General features: G+C 27.9%; 1 protein-coding gene across 5 annotated transcripts; it reads left to right on the top strand.

Annotated features, from left to right (window-relative positions):
- The first annotated feature begins 969 nt into the window (after nt 1–969).
- Nucleotides 970–19591, top strand: LOC134829715 (calcium-transporting ATPase sarcoplasmic/endoplasmic reticulum type). 5 transcript variants are annotated; one of them, XR_010161935.1, is made up of 11 exons: nt 3893–4035; nt 4973–5121; nt 10924–10941; nt 11657–11739; nt 12207–14375; nt 15252–15367; nt 15426–15662; nt 15717–15834; nt 15898–16015; nt 18996–19333; nt 19514–19591. XR_010161935.1 is itself a non-coding variant. In XM_063842937.1 (10 exons), the coding sequence occupies exons 2-10, from the start codon at nt 5004–5006 to the stop codon at nt 19546–19548; spliced, it is 3012 nt and encodes a 1003-aa protein (XP_063699007.1). In that variant the 5' UTR covers nt 3893–4035; nt 4973–5003; the 3' UTR covers nt 19549–19591. The 5 variants fall into 5 exon arrangements, 3 of the variants coding, with proteins under 3 accessions (XP_063699006.1, XP_063699007.1, XP_063699005.1); XR_010161934.1 differs by lacking the exon at nt 18996–19333 and adding an exon at nt 18604–18726; XM_063842937.1 differs by lacking the exon at nt 18996–19333.
- The last annotated feature ends 289 nt before the right edge of the window (nt 19592–19880 follow it).

Raw genomic sequence — 19880 nt, 5'->3', positions numbered from 1 at the left:
CAAAAATATTTTTCGGATTTTCGCTTTTGTTCGCAGAATATTCCTCCTGCCGCAACGCGCGCGACACACTCAACTCAATTGTTGAATATGATTCAAATTTTAAATATTTTTTTTTCTTGTGTAAAAATATTGTTATGAAACCTGGCAAGAAATTAAAATTTGTAGCGAAAAATTTTTTTTTCATGTTCTCTAATGCTCGGTACATTTCTCGGGGTATAATGATGCGAAAAGAACATTTCGCAATAATTTTTTTTTAAAGAGACCCCGTTTTTTCTTTTTGGATGATATCGGAGATTAATGAATGAACATGAATGAAAGGCCCTTCAAACATCACTCGCGCACAGTAAAAATAACTTTCGATAATGAATAATATTGAATGCAAGACGAGCTATTTTTACCAAAAATTTAGCAACACATCTGGTGAACGACGACGACGACGATGCATAGTTATCGACGAGATTTTTGCTGCTGCTACTTACAAAGGTCGTTCGTTTGTTGATGCGATTGATAATAAATATTTTGAAGATGTTGTCGTTGTAAATAAAAACAAATCAACCGTGTGACTAAAGTGGCGTTCAAATGTCCTTAGCTAAAAAAAAAAAAAAATAAACTGATGACTGACAAATAAATACAATATCGGCTTCCAAGGTTACAACATATGCAACATGTTCAAATTTAATTGGTCATTACTTTGTTGCGAAAAATTTTCCGGGACCTTTTTTGTCTTCTCAAGAAAAATTAAATTTTAATTTTTTTTTGAAGTGCATGAAAAATTTGAAATTTCGTGCAAAGGGATGGGAAAATTTCCGTTAGACAAAAAAAAGGAATAAAACACACAATTTCTATGTCTTTTTAATTTAAGTATCGCGCAGATATATAAATCGGAGAGATTTTGGGCGGGGAGCCAATATTTTATTTTTTCGCGTATGTGTGAGAAGAAGATTGTGTTCTTCAAATCCGACGTACGTACGACTTTTTTCTTTCGATTTTCTTTAAAGAAAAGATCAAATCTGTCTAGCTGACGTGTGGTTGTGTGCGCCGTTTGTATGTGCGCTGAAAATAAGTGATCATCATTAAGATCGTTAGTCGTGTTTGAACTTTTCTGTGGTACGTTTCACAAGATTCTCGCTCTTCCAATAATTAAAAATTTATTTTTTCCTTTGAATTTGAAAATTAAATTTTTTTTATTCTTTAAAAAATTTTTTTTCTGTTCTGCAAAAGAAGTTGATCGAAGAAAGAAGAAAAATTGAAAAAAGGTTAAAAGTGAATGACAAGAAAAATTTTAAAAGAAAAACGAAGAAAAAAAAATTATCTCACAAAAAATTAATTTTAATTTGTATCAAAAAAAAAAACCGAAGAACCCACACATCAAGCAAGCAAGGTTTTTCATTACATAACATCATCAATTGAATTTTTGAGTGTGAATTATTTTTGAAAACATTTTAGATAAAATAAAATGATAGTGTGCGTTTGAAGAAAAACGAAAGATTAAAAGTGAAAATTAAAAAAAAACACCGATAAAAATACGAAAAGCAAAAAAAAAATAAGAACAAGAAAAAATATCATATAAGAGACTGTCGATTGTGTGAAAATTATTTGTTGCTCGTAAAAAGAGTCCAAGGATCACAGGTTTTTTTTTCATTATAAATAAATTTTCGTGTGTTCATCGTCGGTGCTATTTATTTACGTCAAGAAAAGACAAAAATAAAAAAAAAGAAAAGAAAAAAAACAAAAGCGTGTAAAAAATATTTAGAAATTTCTAACAACATTTTATTTTAAAGAAGAGAAAAAAAATTACCATTGGCTTAATATACAAAATATATGTATATATATAAAAAAATATAATAAAAATAAATATTTGTTAGTTAGTCTCAGGAAAGTTTATTATTAGAAATTTGAAAATGTTTCAAATAACGGCACCTGTCTGTATAATCCGTACAAACCACGACGACGACGAAAAGTTTAAAATTTTTTAAGTGGAAAAATTTTTCACAAACATCTATGCTGCTGCGTAGTACACATAAAACACGTGTGACAGACAGAAAAATCACAATAATAAGTGCGAATATATCTGTCTCTAAATATACATATGTACATTTAATTATACACATAAATTTTTCGACTCGTATTTTTTAGCACATTTTTTTTTGAAATTTTATTTTGTACAAATACAAAATACAAAAAAAAAAAAATGACAAACACACAAGTCGCTACGATAAAATCTAATTAAAACGTTTTTCGCCACAATCTAATTATTACTTTTCTCTGTTGCCGTCGAATTTCACACGTAATTACGTGGCGGTTTGTTGTTGGCGACCGTGACAAGTCAAGTCGGCTGTCGTGCCCTTTTAATGTTTGTTTAAGCTTCAGAGTAATTATTTTATTTTATTATTATTTTTTAATATAAAACATTTTTTTTATTTTTCTTTTTTTATACATCACAGATGTATAACATGCAAAAAAAAATATAATTTGAGAAAAATGTGTTGAAAAAAAGAACATTAAAAAGTTATAAAATCGTAAAACGATGGACACGAGCGCCATGCCTGCCACTTGTTGTGTTATGTAACAAAAAAAAAACAAAATAATGCGAATTTAAATTTAACTTGAAATGAGTAATTTTTTAATTAATGTTATTTTTGCTAATTTATTTTTATTATTTTTTCTAAGGCTAATTTTATTTTAATTTTTTTATGAAAATTAATTATTTTGAAAAATATTATTTCCTAAAAATTAATGAAAAAATTAATATTTTTAATAAAAATACTAATGCATCAATAAAATTGTATTCTTAATTTAATTTTTTTTTCAATAAATTATGTTGAAAAATAATAAAAAATTAATTAATAAAAATAAAATAAATAATATTATTATTATTATAAATAATTAATAATATTTAATAAAACATAATTTTTAAAAAATATTTTAATGAATTTTAATAATTTTTAGAATTTTTATAATTTTAATTTTTTTGTAATAATTTAATGAATAACTAATAAAACATTTTTAATGCAAATTAAAATTTGCAAATTATTAATAATTATTATTAAACATTAAATTAAATAAAATTACTAACTTTAAAAGTAATTTAAAAAATTATTAATATTTATTTAAACAAAATTAACTTTTAATAATAAATAAATTAAATTTTCTCAACTTTTTTTTTGTTAATTTTGGTTAATGCAAATTTTTATTTTATTTTATTAATAATTTTGGCTTTATTCGATCTTCAAAAATTTTTTACTAATATGTTGAATACATATTTATTTTTAATTTAAAAAAAAAAACACATAAATTATTTTGTGTTCATTTTAAAATTATTAATATTAAATTATAAAAATTTAAAAAAATTATTAATTATTAATTATTAAAAATAATTAATTATTTATTTTAAAAAATTATAATAAAATAATTATAAAAAATATTAATAATTATTTTAATTTTTTATTTTAAATAATTATTTAATATAAAATATTATTAATAATTAAAATATTTAATTAATTAAATAAATTAAATTTTGTATAACATAAGGTTTGCCGTTATTTCCGTTGAGACGAATGCAATTGATAAGGCAATTCCAGTCATTATCCTGCAATACACACTAATTTTCCAAGTTACTCACCTCCGATACACACTAATTTTTCGAAAAATCCACGTTACCCACCTCCTCGAACACACTAATTTTTTAAAAATCCAAGTTACTCGCCTGCTGTGCACACTAATTTTTTTTCAAAATCCAGCTACGAGCCTCACTTATACCAGATGTATAACAGTTCAATTTCAGCCGACTCGCAATACCCAGTGGGTCTCTCTTTCTGAAAGACTGAATACCTAAATAAAATTAAATTCGTGTGAAATATTCTTATTTTATCATTACTAAGACACAGTTGCGCGACTCGAAGAAAGCAATTCGCACGTACTTTAAATTATTTCGTAGTTCTTTTAACATTGCACGCGGACCTTTCGACGGCTTTTATCGTTTTAACTGAGAACATTATTACAAAGCGAGGAAAAAAAAGAAACAATTTTTACCACGTAAGTAATAATAAGAATGTGTCGCGATTCACGAAATGCAGCGCGAGAACACAATGAATGACGGGGAGTTTTGTGGTTTTTTTTGTCGCAAACTGAATTAAATTGTACGCGTTTGGCAGCGACTTTGAATGAAAAGAGGTCCAAAAGCACGGAAAATGATGCCGACTACTTAACCCCTTCTTCGTGATGGGCAAGTGGGTGGCAAAGAAGAAGAACAGCTGAAAGTGCAGCACCTCGCGATATCCGATGCAATTTTTTTGATAATGAAAAATTATTTACAAATCCAGTTTCGCATTTCGCGTGTGTCTCGGTGTGTCATTGAACGGCAACGACGACGACGACGTCGATTCCTACGAAACGGGCTGTAAGACGCATAGAATAGTGATTAGAACGAAAAAAAAAGTATCGAAAACCGAATTAAGCGTTGACGCAGGTGACTTGAGGTGTTTCGCACCGGTAACCGGTTTCGCCAGAGGTGACGACGTGCCTTGATGACGACGATGACGAGACATTTTCCGGTCATTCACAGACCAAAAGTCACAACATATCGCTCCAATCGCCCATTTTTACCGTGTGTGAGAAGTTATCTGGGCGATTAAGTTATTTACAAAAATCGACGTGAAAACCTTATATCAGAGCTTAGCCTTAAACTACTACGTCGTTAGTTGTTGTTGTTGTCGTTCGTCGTCGTGGTCGTCGTCGTTTACATACATAAATGGAGTAACGTCGTGTAGATTATTTACTTTTTTTTTACTATTAGTGAAAAAATTGTGATTAGCACGAGACTTGTAATTCACACATACACCGAAAAAAAAAGTCATTCAAAAAATTCTTCTTTCTTCGCGAGCGACTTCTAAAGCAGTCAGTGAATGAAGTGAAAAAACAAACAAAATTCCGAAAATAATTAAAATTTTACAAAATTTTCTCTCTTTTGCAGATTGCTGTGAATCGTTTAGCGATACGTCAGCATGGAAGACGGACATAGTAAAACCTCTGAAGAGGTGATAAATTATTTTAATGTCGATCCAGAAAGGGGTCTTACACTAGATCAAGTAAAACGAAACCAAGAAAAGTATGGACCTAACGGTAAGTAAAAAACTTGTAATTGCTTAATCTTCGGATTTCAAGTCTTTATCACGAAAAAAAAAAACACAAAACCTGTAACTGTGTCAACATCGCGCGCGTCAGATACGGATCTACGGAACAAAGAAATGAAAGATAATAAATTTTAACAATAACACGAAAATGCTTCAGATATAGGAGGTGAAAAACATGCGGTTGTACATGAGACGACCAGCAAGCGATGCATTGTTTGAATTTTCGGCGGTTTTATGACGGAAGAAAGGCGAAAAATGCGGGTTTTGATTGAGTTGGGACCACAAGCGAGAGTCGTAAAGTGCTAAAAGTGGATTTGGGGATTAAAATTTAATTTAATCATTAAATGATGGACAGTTAAAGTGACATGAGAGATTTATCGGGCAGTGATAATGAATTTTTTTGTGAGAATTTTGTAGGTCAAGGCGAATATTTTAACGCTGATTAGTCATTAAATGATAATTTTTGCACTTTTGATGCATTTTAAAGTCAAAATATGAAGTTTCAAAATTATTTCAAGCAATATTTGAATTATTTTTGATGAATTGAATCTATTTTTAAGTAATTTTTACGTGATTTGACTTCTAAATAATAATTTAAAGTACTGAATGAACGAAAAATATTTAAATTTAAAATTTTGAAAGTCTTTCAAAGACAAAAATTTTTAATTTAGAGGCCAAATTTAACTATTATTGTGCCTTCATGATGAGTTTTTGTTAAAAAAAATTAAAATAATTTAATTTCAAGTCCTTTATCGAAGATTTTTTAAACAAAAAAAATATTTCAGAGGTCAATTCAAATTTTTTTTAAATGAAAAAAATATATTATAAGTGTATTTTTTTCAAATTTTAATTGAAAATTAATCAATAGCTTCGAAATTTTCATTTTTAGAGAAAATTTTAGACCTCATAAAAATTTAAAGCATTAAAAAACAAAAAATTATTGAATTTTGAAGTCTTTAAAGTAATTTCGGATCAATAAAAGACTTAAATTTTTTTTATTTTAAGTATTTTTAAGAATTTTTGAGTTCTTTAGATGAATTTAAATCTAAAAATATCACCTAAATTCTTTAATTAATTTAATTTATTTTGTTATTTTAATTAATTAATTTAATTAATTAAAATTAATTAAAATTAATTAAAAAAAAATAATTAATTAAAATAATTAAAATAAAATTAAAATTTTAGAGCTTCAATTTAAAATTTTTTGATCAAAATTTTAAATAATTAAAAAATTAATTTAAAAATCACTTTAAGATACCAAATTTTCGTTAAAAAAATTTTTTGACTCCTCCAATTGACTTTGAAATAATTTTTCGATCACTTATGAGCACTTTTCAAACAATCAAACCCCAAATTAAACAAAAACTAATTTCGCAAAGTGTGAAATTAAAATTCGTTCAATGTCGTGAATCCACTTAAAACCCAAATGCCACTGGAATCCATCACAAATCATCTTTTTTTTTCTCGCAAATCAACCATCTGATTGCACTTTCTTTGTGTTTATTCTCACACATCGCCTCCGCACTCTTACTTAATAGGCCGGCAATGAACGGAAAAATTTTCAAACACTCAAAATATTTTGATGTGACGCATTGATTTATTATTTGTGTGCGTTTTGCTTCGTTTACTCACAAAATCTCATCAAATATTTGCCACGAGACAAGCTCCGCTGCTATTGTGATACTTTTCTTACGAACTTTGTCTTGTTTAATCTCGAAAGATTTTTTTTTCTCTTCGTAGGAATCTAAAACCTTAATCAAATAACCTGAATTTCTTGTGAAGCAGAGCGATCCTTATCTGCTGATGTTTGATGACCAATTTACGTCATTCAAAAAAAAAAAAAAAAAAATGAGGAAAAATCGAGTGATTTGTGTCACTATTGAATTTCTTTTTGTTACAAGTTCAGTTGTCAAAAAAAAAGTATTACGCGGCGCGATTTGACGATGAGATGACTGAAAAATCTTGAAATTCCTAAAAATAGCGAAAAAACATCGAAACGCAATGCATCAAAAGTAATGTTTTCCGTCATTCGAAATATTTATGAATTACAAGTGAACGCGTTATTTTTAGAAAAAACTTGAAAAAAATTTTTTTTACATGTGAAAATTTAAATTTCTCAAAAAACTCGAACAGGCAACAACAACTCGACGGATGTTTGATTACTTTTATCTCCAACATTCCACGCTTTATAAACATAATGGAATTAAAAACTATTGTCTCGCTCCTCTAATTACCTTTTTTCATCCCTTGCCAAATACAACAGCGCACAACAGCAAACAATTACTTTGTCATGAGCGAGGCTTTTAAACCTTTTATTGTGACACTTTCTGCACAAATTTCGTTCCAAGGTCCCCCATTAACGAAAATTTGTTTTGCGATTAAAAAATAAACGGCAACAACTCATCTAATGCTGCTTTTTATGTTAGTCAGACGACTGATTAGGCACTTGTCCGATAAAAAGCCTACAATAAATTTGGGTGCACTACAAATATGAGAGAGATAAAAAAAATTAGTTATTTACTTGGCGAACTTGAATTTTTTTATCTCCGTACAGATTTTTTTTTATTCGTTGAGATTGTGACACAATGTTGTTGCCTGAGGCTCGAAGTTTTTTTTGTTTCTGTGGAAAAAAAGAAGAAAAAAAAATGTTAGAACAAAAGGAGAGCTGGAGGCTTTGAAGTTAAATGTTGCCTCGTTGAAAAACCGTTTAACGGTACGATGGCTTTAACGAGATGAAAGTGTTTATGTGGAAATTTTTCGCTGTAATAGGCAAGTTGGACAAAGGAGGGTTGAAGAATTGAAGGAATTTTGAGTAGAAATGAGGTTTATGGACAAAAAAATAAGAGAAAAATTTTAAATTGAAGTTTTAAAAATTAAAATTTTAAATAATTTGGCAGAGAATTTTGTCAAATTTTATTTCTTTCTGATCAAAATGAGAATTTTAGACCAAAAATTACCTCAAAAAAATTTTAATTTTAAAAAAATTGATAAAGAAGTTTTTTAAATTTATTTTTTTTTTCAGTTAAAGTCAGGACTTAAGATAAAATTTAGGAAAAAATTAAAATTAAAAAATTGAAGCTGCAAGAACATTAAATTTTTAAATTATTTCCAAAGAATTTTTAAAATTTTATTTTTTTTTTCCTGTTTAAAAAACAAAAATTAGCAAAAAAAAAAATAATTGAAGCTTCAAAAAAATTTTTTTTTGTTCTTAATTCACAAAGAATTTTTATAAATTTTGTATTTTTGAACAATAAATTAAAAATACATTAAATTTGGCTTTAATAGCAATTTTTTTGAAAGATTTTGAAAAAAAAATTTCAAATTTGTCAAAAATAAAAATTAAAGATTTAAAAAAGCTAAAATTACCCTTAATACCCTCATGAATTTTTTAAAATTTTGGGTGAAAATTAGGATTTTTTACAAAAAATTCAACTTGGAGCGTTAAAATATTTTAAAAATTTTAGCTAAATTCTAAAGATTTAAAAGAAAAAAAAAATTTAAAAGAAAATTGAAATAAAATCTAAAAAATATTCAAAAATTGAGCTAAATTATCAAAGAATTTTTGAGATTTGAGTTGAACTTCAATTTTTAGAATTAAAATTTAAATTTAAAAGCTTCAAGAAAGACAAACAACAAGTAAATTGAGGACAATGACCTCCAATATACACTTCTCCGAATGATTTTTTGTAATTTTTGAGCCTTATCAAACTGATTTTTCTTTAAAAAATTGATCCAAAAATATTTTTATGACAAAAGTTGATTCAAAAAATTATCTTAAATTTTTTAAAATGCTTAAAATCGTCTCAAGAGTCAATAAAAAGACAATTTTTGACATTAAACAATAAACAGGAAGACACTAATTGTCAATTTCTGACCTAAAATAATCATTCAAAGCTCGATTTCGATCAAATTCAAGCAAATTTCTTTCAAACGAGACCATCAGACGTCACTCAATCCAAAACCCCCTTTCACCAAATCCCCGATCTCTGTTTCCATGTGCCCCTCAAGTCATTTATTTGATGTGCATTCCATTACGACACACTTGGCCATATGTTTTTCCCATCTTAATTGCCATTTCAAGAGCAAATACGTCACTCAATTCAATTCTCGTCTCGAACGTAAACTTTTTTTTCTATTCGCTTCTCAAAAGGCAAATCATCTTTCTTTGTGTGTTTCTCCAGTCAGCAGCTCGCCAATACACACATTGAACCAATACTAATAATAATAAACAATCGAGTCTCTTTTGCGTCATTATATTTTCTTTATTAATCATCAATCGACACTCGATCGTAGGGTGTCCGATGGATTTCCTGATTTGACGCGGAAATTCGAGTCTCCGCCAAGTGAGTGATTGATGGCAGTCCCTTTTTCACTCGATTTGTCGGTTTTACAGCAACTTTTCTCGTGAAAGCAGTACAAAAGGAAATGCCATATGCTTTTCTTTCCACATCCACAAATAACTCGAAAGAGGTTTTTTTCTCGTGTATTTGTATGAAATGTGTTTGTTTTTGTTTTTCTTACATTTTATTCACATTTTTTTCGCTTTTCTTGCTTTAGAACGAAAGGTAGGCGTAAAACACGAGTGAAGGTTAATAAATTTCAACCGGAAGATGGAAAGAAAATCAATTACACTTAAAAAAATAACGTTTTTTTACATGAGAACTGATGTTCGGCATGATAAAATATGCTGGCAGTGATGAATTTGAGAAAATTTTACTTGATGTCAAAAGTTGGAAGATGAATTTTTGTCAAAAAATATTAATTTTGACTTAAATTCAAGACTTGAGGATATAATTGCAATGCATTTTTAATAGAAATTTTAAAAATTTATTTTAATTGCTAATTTGTAATTTTTAAAAATTTAATAAAAAAAAAATAATAATAAAATTTTTTAAATATTATAAATTTAACATTTAAAAAATTATGAAATTATTTCTAAAAATTATAAATTATTTTTTTTATAAAAAAAATTAAATAAATAAATTCAAATTTAATTTAAATAAATAAAAATAATTTAATTAATTTTTTTTAAATAATTTAAAAAAATATTAATTAAATTTGAAAACAAAATTAAATTAATTTTTAAAATAATTTAAATTTAATTTGAAAAAAAAAATAAATTTTTTAAATATTATAAATTTAAATTATTTTTTTAAAAAAAAAAAATTATAAATAAAATCAAATTTAATTTAAAATTAAAAAAAATAAATAAATTTAAATAAAATTTAAATAAATAATAATTATGAGATGATTTAAAAAAATTTAAATTAAATTAATTTTTAAAATAATTTAAATTTAATTTGAAAAAAATATTTAATTTTTTTAAAATAAAAAAAAAAATGTTGAATAAATAAATTTTTTTTTTCTCAATCAACTCATAAAAATGTATTTTAAAATTTATTTTTAAAAAATTTTTTAATTTCATAATTTTCATATTTAAAAAGTATATTTTAATTATATTAATTATTATTAATATTAATTATTATATAAAACAAAAAAAAACCGGAGAAAAAACCTTAAAACCTAAAATGCATCTCCCTAATGATCGAACGCTCCATAGTACATCACTCGCTAAAAGATGTCCGCGCTCCATTGACAACTTTTCCCGTTGAATGAGCTGGAAAATTTAATTATCTACATTTTTTATTAAATGCATCGCATATATATGCATAAAAATGACACAGTTACAGGTTATTTTTTTACATCCAACAAAATTTCTTTAATTTTTTCAATTTAATTAATTTACACAAAAATCTAATAATTTTTTTTATTTTTACTTTTTTCTTTACAGAACTTCCTGCTGAAGAGGGTGAGTAACAAAAAATGAACAAAAAAAATGAACTTTACAAATATTTTATTGACCCACTTATTATTTTTGTCATTATCGTAAATATTTGTCAAAAGAAAAAAAAAAACAAAAAAAAAATCGCAACGAAATTTTTTAATTATTATATAATAATCGCGTCGCATTTAAAAAATCTGTTTTGTTATTTAATTTTTATTTTCTTCTCGAAAAATAAATAATTTTTTTGTCAAGACTCTTGACTTGACACACTCCGGTTAATAATAATAAAATATTTTCTTGGCATACAGAATTTTTCTCTTCTTACTTATTTCGCTGCGAGCGAATGCAAAATGTGATGTAATATTTATTCAAGATTAATTTTTTATTTTTCGTTCTATTTATTTTTTCTCGTAATTTTTTTTTTGTACTATTTGTAATTATAAAATGTTTATTAATCACTCTTTCACCTGTTTTTGTGTAATTTTTTATATTTTTTTTTCTTGTAAATCGTAAAAAAATCGTTTTCTTTGAACTTTTTTTTATTAAAATAAAATTTTATAGTAGCAGCACGAAAAATGTGCAAATATTTGCATTTCGATTGAAAGATAAAAGTGCTCGACTTTTATTATTTTTATTACGATAATGATAAAAATAATCGTAAAAACCGATAAAAAGCTTACATTTTATTCGATGATGAAAGAAAGTTGGCACTGATCATAAAAAAATTTCTCTTTTCCAGGCAAAACTATCTGGCAGTTAGTCCTTGAGCAATTCGATGATCTTTTAGTTAAAATTTTGTTGTTGGCCGCCATTATTTCATTTGTAAGTATACGTTTTTTTTGATGAAAAATGTGGAAAAAATCCGGAAGAAGATCAACTTTTTTTTTTGCGCGCGCGAGAGATCGCGAACAAATATTTTTAACCTTCAAAACGACACGACACGAGAAGACAAACATATTTGGTGTCGCATCCAACAAATATTGCGGTGCTTGCTAATAAATGCTGACTTATTTTTAGAAAGAAAGAAAAAAAAATTAGTGCTTGGGCACCGAGATGAAAAAAAAATTTTTTTTTTTATGAAAATTTTCATAATATAATAAATTTAAGATGTTTTTCTTGCTTAAATAATTGATAATAGGTTAGATGAAAAATGTGAATCTTTTGTTTTTTCGTCGTAATTTTTGTGTTTTACACGTTTTTCTAATTAAAATCGAATTTCGCGTCAAAAAAAGTTGATTTTCGTGCATTTTTGTGACAGTTTTTAATGAAAATTTTCTTATTTTTCGTAGGTATTAGCCTTATTTGAAGAACATGAAGGTGTTGAAGCATTCGTAGAACCATTCGTTATTTTATTAATTTTGATCGCAAATGCCGTCGTCGGTGTCTGGCAAGAACGGAATGCCGAATCCGCCATCGAAGCATTGAAAGAATACGAACCCGAGATGGGCAAAGTCATTCGTGCCGACAAAGCTGGCGTCCAAAAGGTGCGCGCCAAGGAAATTGTGCCCGGTGACGTCGTTGAAGTGTCTGTCGGCGACAAAATTCCCGCCGATATCCGTCTCATCAAGATCTATTCCACGACAATCCGTATCGATCAGTCCATCTTGACCGGTGAATCTGTCTCCGTCATCAAGCACACCGATGCCATTCCCGATCCACGTGCCGTCAATCAAGACAAGAAGAACATTTTGTTCTCCGGTACCAATGTAGCTGCTGGTAAAGCTCGCGGTATCGTCATCGGAACCGGTTTGGCTACCGCCATCGGTAAAATCCGCACAGAAATGGCCGAAACTGAGGAAATTAAGACGCCCTTGCAACAAAAATTGGACGAATTCGGCGAACAATTGTCCAAAGTTATCTCCGTCATTTGCGTCGCTGTCTGGGCTATCAATATTGGTCACTTTAACGATCCCGCGCACGGTGGCTCATGGATCAAGGGTGCCATCTACTACTTCAAAATTGCCGTTGCTCTTGCTGTCGCTGCCATTCCCGAAGGTTTGCCCGCTGTAATTACGACTTGCTTGGCTCTCGGTACACGTCGTATGGCGAAGAAGAATGCTATCGTGCGTTCCTTGCCCTCTGTCGAAACTCTTGGTTGCACCTCCGTCATCTGCTCCGACAAAACTGGCACACTTACCACCAATCAAATGTCCGTCTCCCGCATGTTTGTCTTCGAAAAGGTCGAGGGTAATGACAGTTCCTTCACCGAATTCGAGATTACTGGCTCAACTTACGAACCTATTGGAGACGTCTTCCAAAATGGATCTCGCGTTAAGGCTTCCGATTATGATGCTTTGCAAGAACTCGGCACAATTTGCATCATGTGCAACGATTCCGCCATCGATTTCAACGAATTCAAACAAGCCTTCGAGAAAGTCGGTGAAGCTACTGAAACCGCCTTGATTGTCTTGGCTGAGAAAATGAACCCCTTCAACGTGACAAAGACTGGATTGGATCGTCGTTCCGCCGCCATCTGCGTTCGCACGGAAATTGAAACGAAATGGAAGAAGGAATTCACCTTGGAATTCTCTCGCGATCGTAAATCCATGTCAAGTTATTGTGTCCCATTGAAATCCTCTCGTCTCGGAACCGGACCAAAATTGTTCGTCAAGGGTGCTCCCGAAGGTGTTTTGGAACGTTGCACACATGCTCGTGTCGGCACCAACAAGGTCCCTCTCACACAAACCCTCAAAAATCGCATTCTCGATCTCACACGTCAATACGGTACTGGACGCGATACCTTGCGTTGCTTGGCTTTGGCTACTGCCGACAACCCATGCAAGCCCGAAGAGATGGATTTGAACGATGCCACCAAATTCTACCAATACGAAGTCAATCTCACGTTCGTTGGTGTCGTTGGTATGTTGGATCCCCCACGTAAAGAAGTCTTCGACTCCATTGTTCGTTGCCGTGCTGCTGGTATTCGTGTCATTGTCATCACGGGCGACAACAAAGCCACTGCTGAAGCCATTTGCCGTCGCATCGGTGTCTTTGCCGAAGATGAGGATACCACAGGAAAGTCTTATTCGGGTCGTGAATTCGACGATTTGTCTGTTGCGGAACAACGTGCTGCCTGCGGACGTGCTCGTCTCTTCTCCCGTGTCGAACCTGCTCACAAATCGAAGATTGTTGAATATTTGCAAAGCATGAACGAAATTTCCGCCATGACGGGTGACGGTGTCAATGATGCCCCTGCCTTGAAGAAGGCCGAAATTGGTATTGCCATGGGTTCGGGTACTGCTGTCGCTAAATCTGCCTCCGAAATGGTCTTGGCTGATGATAACTTCTCATCCATTGTTGCCGCTGTTGAGGAAGGTCGTGCCATTTATAACAACATGAAACAATTCATCCGTTATTTGATCTCGTCAAACATTGGTGAAGTTGTTTCCATTTTCTTGACTGCCGCTCTCGGTTTGCCAGAAGCTTTGATTCCTGTTCAACTTTTGTGGGTCAACTTGGTAAGTAAATTTTTTCCATTTTGACACTTTTCGATTTCATATTCCTTAATTTTTTTTAAGAAAATTTTATAAAAAAAATCTAATATCGAGTAACAATTTAAGAAAATTTTTAAATTTTAATTTTTGATCAAAATTATTTTTGGGAAAATATCAAAATTTTTGATGAATAAAATTCAAAATTTATAATTTGCTTTATTTTTCAAATTTTATATGAAAAATATTCAGTTTTTTATGATTAAAATTAAATTTTTCATAAAAACAAATTTAAAAAAACATAAATTTATGTAGAAATCATAAAAAATAATCAATAACAATTTTTAGTGAAAAAATTAAAAAAAAAAATCAGTTAAATTAATTAGTTCAGTTAAATTTTTTAAAATTTTATAAGAAAAATATTTAATTTCTCATAGTTTTTCATGGAAAAAAAGATTTACGAAAATAAAACTTTTTTTCTAAAGAAGATGTAAATGCGATTTTATTAAAAAAAAAAAAAATTTTTATTAAAAATTTTTATTATTTTTTAAAAATAAAGAATAATTTTCAAAGAAAATGATCAATTTTATAATAAAATATTTTTTTATGAAAATATTTTTCTTTTTTTCTTGAAATATACTTTCAACTGAAGGAACAGTTTTTATGAAAAATATTCAATTTTTAATGAAAATATTAAATTTTTTTCGAAAGATATCAATTTTTATAAAAAAAAAGTAAAAATTCTAATCTAAATTTTTTAAATTTTTGATGCAAAATCTAAAGAAAATCTCGATTTTTGGTTCAATTTTCTTTAAAATTTTAAGAAAAACTATGAAATCGAAAAATTTTTTGATAAAAGTTTAAAAATAAATTAATATTTTACCAATTTTTCTCCTCAAAAAGGTCACTGACGGTCTCCCAGCTACTGCCCTCGGCTTCAATCCCCCAGATTTGGACATCATGGACAAACCCCCACGTAAAGCTGATGAAGGTCTTATCTCTGGATGGTTGTTCTTCCGGTAAGAAATCCTCTTTTTCCCTCAAATCCGAACAAAAACTAACAAAAAAAACCTTTAGTTACATGGCTATTGGTGGATATGTCGGTTGCGCTACTGTCGGCGGAGCCGTTTGGTGGTTCATGTACTGCGAAAATGGCCCACAACTCAGCTACTACCAACTTACACATCACTTGTCATGCTTGGGCGGCGGTGATGACTTCAAGGGAATCGACTGCAAGATCTTCAACAGCCCACACCCAATGACCATGGCTTTGTCTATTCTCGTAACAATTGAAATGTTGAACGCCATGAACTCGTAAGTGACTTTTTTGTGTTTTTTCGCTTTTTACTTAAAAAAAATTATTTACAGCTTGTCTGAAAATCAATCTCTCGTCGCTATGCCCCCATGGAGCAACATGTGGTTGGTCGGTTCAATGGCTCTCTCATTCGCCCTCCATTTCGTCATCTTATACGTAGATGTTCTCTCAGTAAGTTTCATTAAAAAAGTTCTCTGAAAAAAATTAAAATTAATGAAAAAATTTTTTTTGCAGTCTGTATTCCAAGTTACTCCATTGAATGGCGACGAATGGATCACAGTAATGAAATTCTCACTACCTGTCATTCTATTGGACGAAGTACTCAAATTTGTTGCCAGAAAGATTTCAGACGGTACGAATTGGCTGCACTCTGTGCACTGGATTGTGCTCATGTGGGCAGTGTATTTTGGCCTATTACTTTACGGCCCATTTTAGTTTAAACAAAAAATCTAAGAAATACGTTTGTTTGCTTGTGTTTTGTTTTTACTTTTACAAAAAATAATAATAATAATAATTTAAAAAAAAATTGATCAAAAAATGGAAACAACTCAAACGAAAAAAAAAATCGCGTGCTATGTTGGGTGTGAGAATGTTGCGATTTTTTTGAAATGGCTCATAATTATATAAATAAGATTTAAAATTAAATAGGAGATCGCGCGCGCGTTGTTATAGCAAAAAAAAAATAATGTTAATTGTTATTTATTTAATTAGACCCTTTGAAAGGGCCTCAACAGTACGAGAAACGCTTCATCATTAAGATTTTTTTTTAATTTTTACGTTTTAATGATAAGGAAGAAAAAAATGCCGTTCAATTCAAAGCCAATTCAAAAAAATCTCATAAAAAATGGGCCTAAAATTTTTTTTGCCTGTGTGTGGTTTTAAGCTTTTTTTTATATTTTGTTTTACATTTTTACACTTTTATGACTTTTTTTTATGGGAAACGAACTACATGCCGCCCATAATCTTATATTTTTGGTGTTTATTTTTTTTTTAATTTTAAAAATTTAATTATTTTTTTTTAATTTTAATTAATTACAGACCGAAAAATTGCTTGCTTTGATTTTTTTTTAATAATTAATTATTTAATTTTATTTTCAAAATTAACAAAAAATTTAAATTACACACAGTCACACTTAAAAAAATAGAAAAACTCCGTAAAAGTGCCTAACAGACGACAGATAGTGGAAAAAAAAATTTCCATAAATACCAAAAAAATTAAAAAATTAACTTCCAGTCAAAAATATGAGTTTATCGGCTATCATAAGAAAAAAAATCTTCCTATCAATTTAATCGTTCTTCCTCGCTATTTTCCATCTCTTTTTATCATAAAGAATTTACGTGTCTATCCATTTTTCCCAAAAATTATTAAAAAAAATTAAAAGTGTAGAATAAAACAAAAATAAGTTCCAAAAAAAGCAATAAAATAAAAACTTGCTTCGAATGAACAGAACAGTCTGGTAGAATATTACACATAAAAAAAAAAAACAAACGGTGATGGTGTTGTGAAAAAAAAATCAAATAATTAAAAAAAAAAATTATGAAAAATTTGAGTTTTTGTAGATAGATAGGCCAAAAAAGTCAAATCGCGTAGGAACTAAGTAGGAAAATTATTTTCATTTAATTTTTTTTGTTTGTCATCAAGATTCGATTTAACTTAATTCCCGAAAATTAAACATGGAACGTGTAAAAAATTATAGTTAAAAGACAATTAGATCAAAAAAAAGTCCGAAATAGCTAGAAATGATTAAAAAAAGAAGAAGAAGAATGGTGAATGGTTCATTTATAGTCGTAAAAAAAAATAATTACTACTGAGTGTAAATAGTGATAAATATTAAATTAAATTTTAAATGTAGCATTTTTTCATCTTTATTATATATTATACTATATTCAATTCACAAAAACACACATTTACTACAACAAAAAAAAAATCACATGAGTATATTTATTATTTATCTTTTTGTTGTGTAAAACGATATATGATGAAAAGGACATTCGACCTTCTTACTTAAACAAAAAATATATTTATATATTATTAGCTAGGGCATTTCCAGAAAATTTACTTCTTGACTGGTTTGAAAAGTCCCAACTGATATTAATAAAAATCCAATTTTAATTTTAAAAAATCGATTATTATTAATTAATGTTGTAACTTTCCTCAAATAATTAAAAAAAAATCTACTTAAGGACTTTTATTATTAAAAAATTAAAATTCTTCTGGAAAACAAACGAAATCTATATATTATATAGTTATATATCTATACTACATCTTAAACTATATAAACCAATTTTTTACATTAAAATAATAATAATAAATATACATACAGTGTTAGAGAAAGATTTACAGAATACGTCTTCATAATAGGTGATCTTATTGATAATTTTACAATAAATAATAATTATTATTATATTTCAGTAAACATTAAAAAAAAATTAAACAAAAAAATAGTTTAGCGTTAATATTAACCTACATAGATAAATCATAAGAAATAGTTACAATTACAACAACAACAACAAAAATGATAATAATAACAATAATTATTAACAAAAAAAAAAACAGTAGATCAAGAGTTAAAAAATAATAATAATATTAAAATAGTTACATTTCTCCACAAACAAAAAAAAATATTTAAAGGAACAACAACACTTAAACCTGATGTATCAAAAATAATAAAAATCATACCATTTAATAAAAATGAAAAGAAAGGCATTTTTGATTAGAAACATTATTATTATTATAGAATAATTTTTACATTTCACCCAAAGAAACAAATAACATTTAATTTAACATTTAAAATAATATTAATAAAAATTACTAATAACAAAGCTTCTTTTCTATCTTCTATTACTATATTATTATGGTTGGAGTGGCTTCTAAGTATAAAATACTAACATTATAAAAATTATACATTTTTAATAATAATTAAATTTAATTGGCTTCAGAGTGGCATTGGTATCAGCTTTAAGTTTTAAGCTACACAAAAAGACATTTTTATAACAAATGCGGTTTTTTATTATAAATTGATGCTGAGAGTGAGTTTATTTTTACACACAAAACTAACAAAAGTAAGTATTTGAGTTTTTTTTTGTTTTTAACTAACATATATAAGAAAATGTATATATTACACATGAAATTAAATAAAACAAAGGATTTTTTGAATTTACGTGAATTTAATAGAATAGAAAAAAAATATTTATTCAAATAGCTTTTTAAAAAAATGTTAATATGGCAAATTTTTTTTTTATAAAATAAATTAAAATTTTTAATTTTTTTCCTTTTTTTCCCCCCAAAAAATAAAAAACATGAACCAACAATCAACCCAAACAAACAACAGCTAATCCCCAGTTCCATTAAACCAATAATTTTCGTGCTGAACAACAACAATTTTAAAGTTAAATATTTAAAATAAACCAAAAAAAAAAACTTTAGCATTAGATTTTTAGTCGTTTATTTTTTTTCGCGTCCCCCATCCAAGTTTTCATCCCTCAGTTAAATAGAAAAAATTTTTGAAAATCCAATTAACAAAAATAATTATACAAAAAAAACACACAATCGATGAAGAAACTGCCACATGGAACATAAAGCAGTTTTATTATAAATTTTTGTACTAAACGTCAAACAACTGTAACAAAAAAAATATATAAAATTACCTACAAACACAAACATTTTCAGGTAAAATATTAACAAACAATTAGTAGAGTAGTTAGTAAATTTTAACAGTAGAAAAAAAATAATTAGACAAAATTTATTAACATATATTTTTTTAGTTATATATTTTTTATATATATTTAAAAATATTTTTTTAAATTTTTTTTTTAATTTATTTTTTTTTATTTTTTTCTCTTTTCACAGCCAACGATAAAGTCGTCGACACATGGAAGAAATAAATGTCTCTCATGTTAGAGTTACAGAAATGTAAAAAAAATAAAAGATCAAAAAACAAACAAAATGTCTCGATAAATAAGTGGACTTTGTAAGACGAAACATTAATAAATAAATAAATTTTCAGTAGTCACAAAATATTTAAACCTGATTGTTTTAACGTAATATTAAACAAAAAAAAATAAAATTAAACATAAATAATGAACAATATAAAAATCCCACTTACCCCATGGCAGCGATTTTGAAGGATGTTTTGTTATTTATTATTAAAAAATAAAAAAAAATGTATTTGCAAATAAATTAGTTTATTTATTCATTCATTGCTATTTTTGTTTTT

The sequence above is a fragment of the Culicoides brevitarsis genome, chromosome 2 (genome assembly GCF_036172545.1).
Source record: "Culicoides brevitarsis isolate CSIRO-B50_1 chromosome 2, AGI_CSIRO_Cbre_v1, whole genome shotgun sequence".
Taxonomy (NCBI): Eukaryota; Metazoa; Arthropoda; class Insecta; order Diptera; family Ceratopogonidae; genus Culicoides; species Culicoides brevitarsis.
Note: the sequence above shows the minus strand (reverse complement) of the source record. Positions and strands in the feature narration are given on the sequence as shown.

Coding starts and splice junctions, on each gene's coding strand:
- LOC134829715 (XM_063842936.1), top strand. CDS start 5,004: ATGGAAGACGGACATAGTAAAACCTCTGAAGAGGTGATAAATTATTTT. Junction 11,740..12,206: donor TGGCCGCCATTATTTCATTT/GTAAGTATACGT, acceptor TATTTTTCGTAG/GTATTAGCCTTATTTGAAGA. Junction 15,663..15,716: donor ATGTTGAACGCCATGAACTC/GTAAGTGACTTT, acceptor AATTATTTACAG/CTTGTCTGAAAATCAATCTC.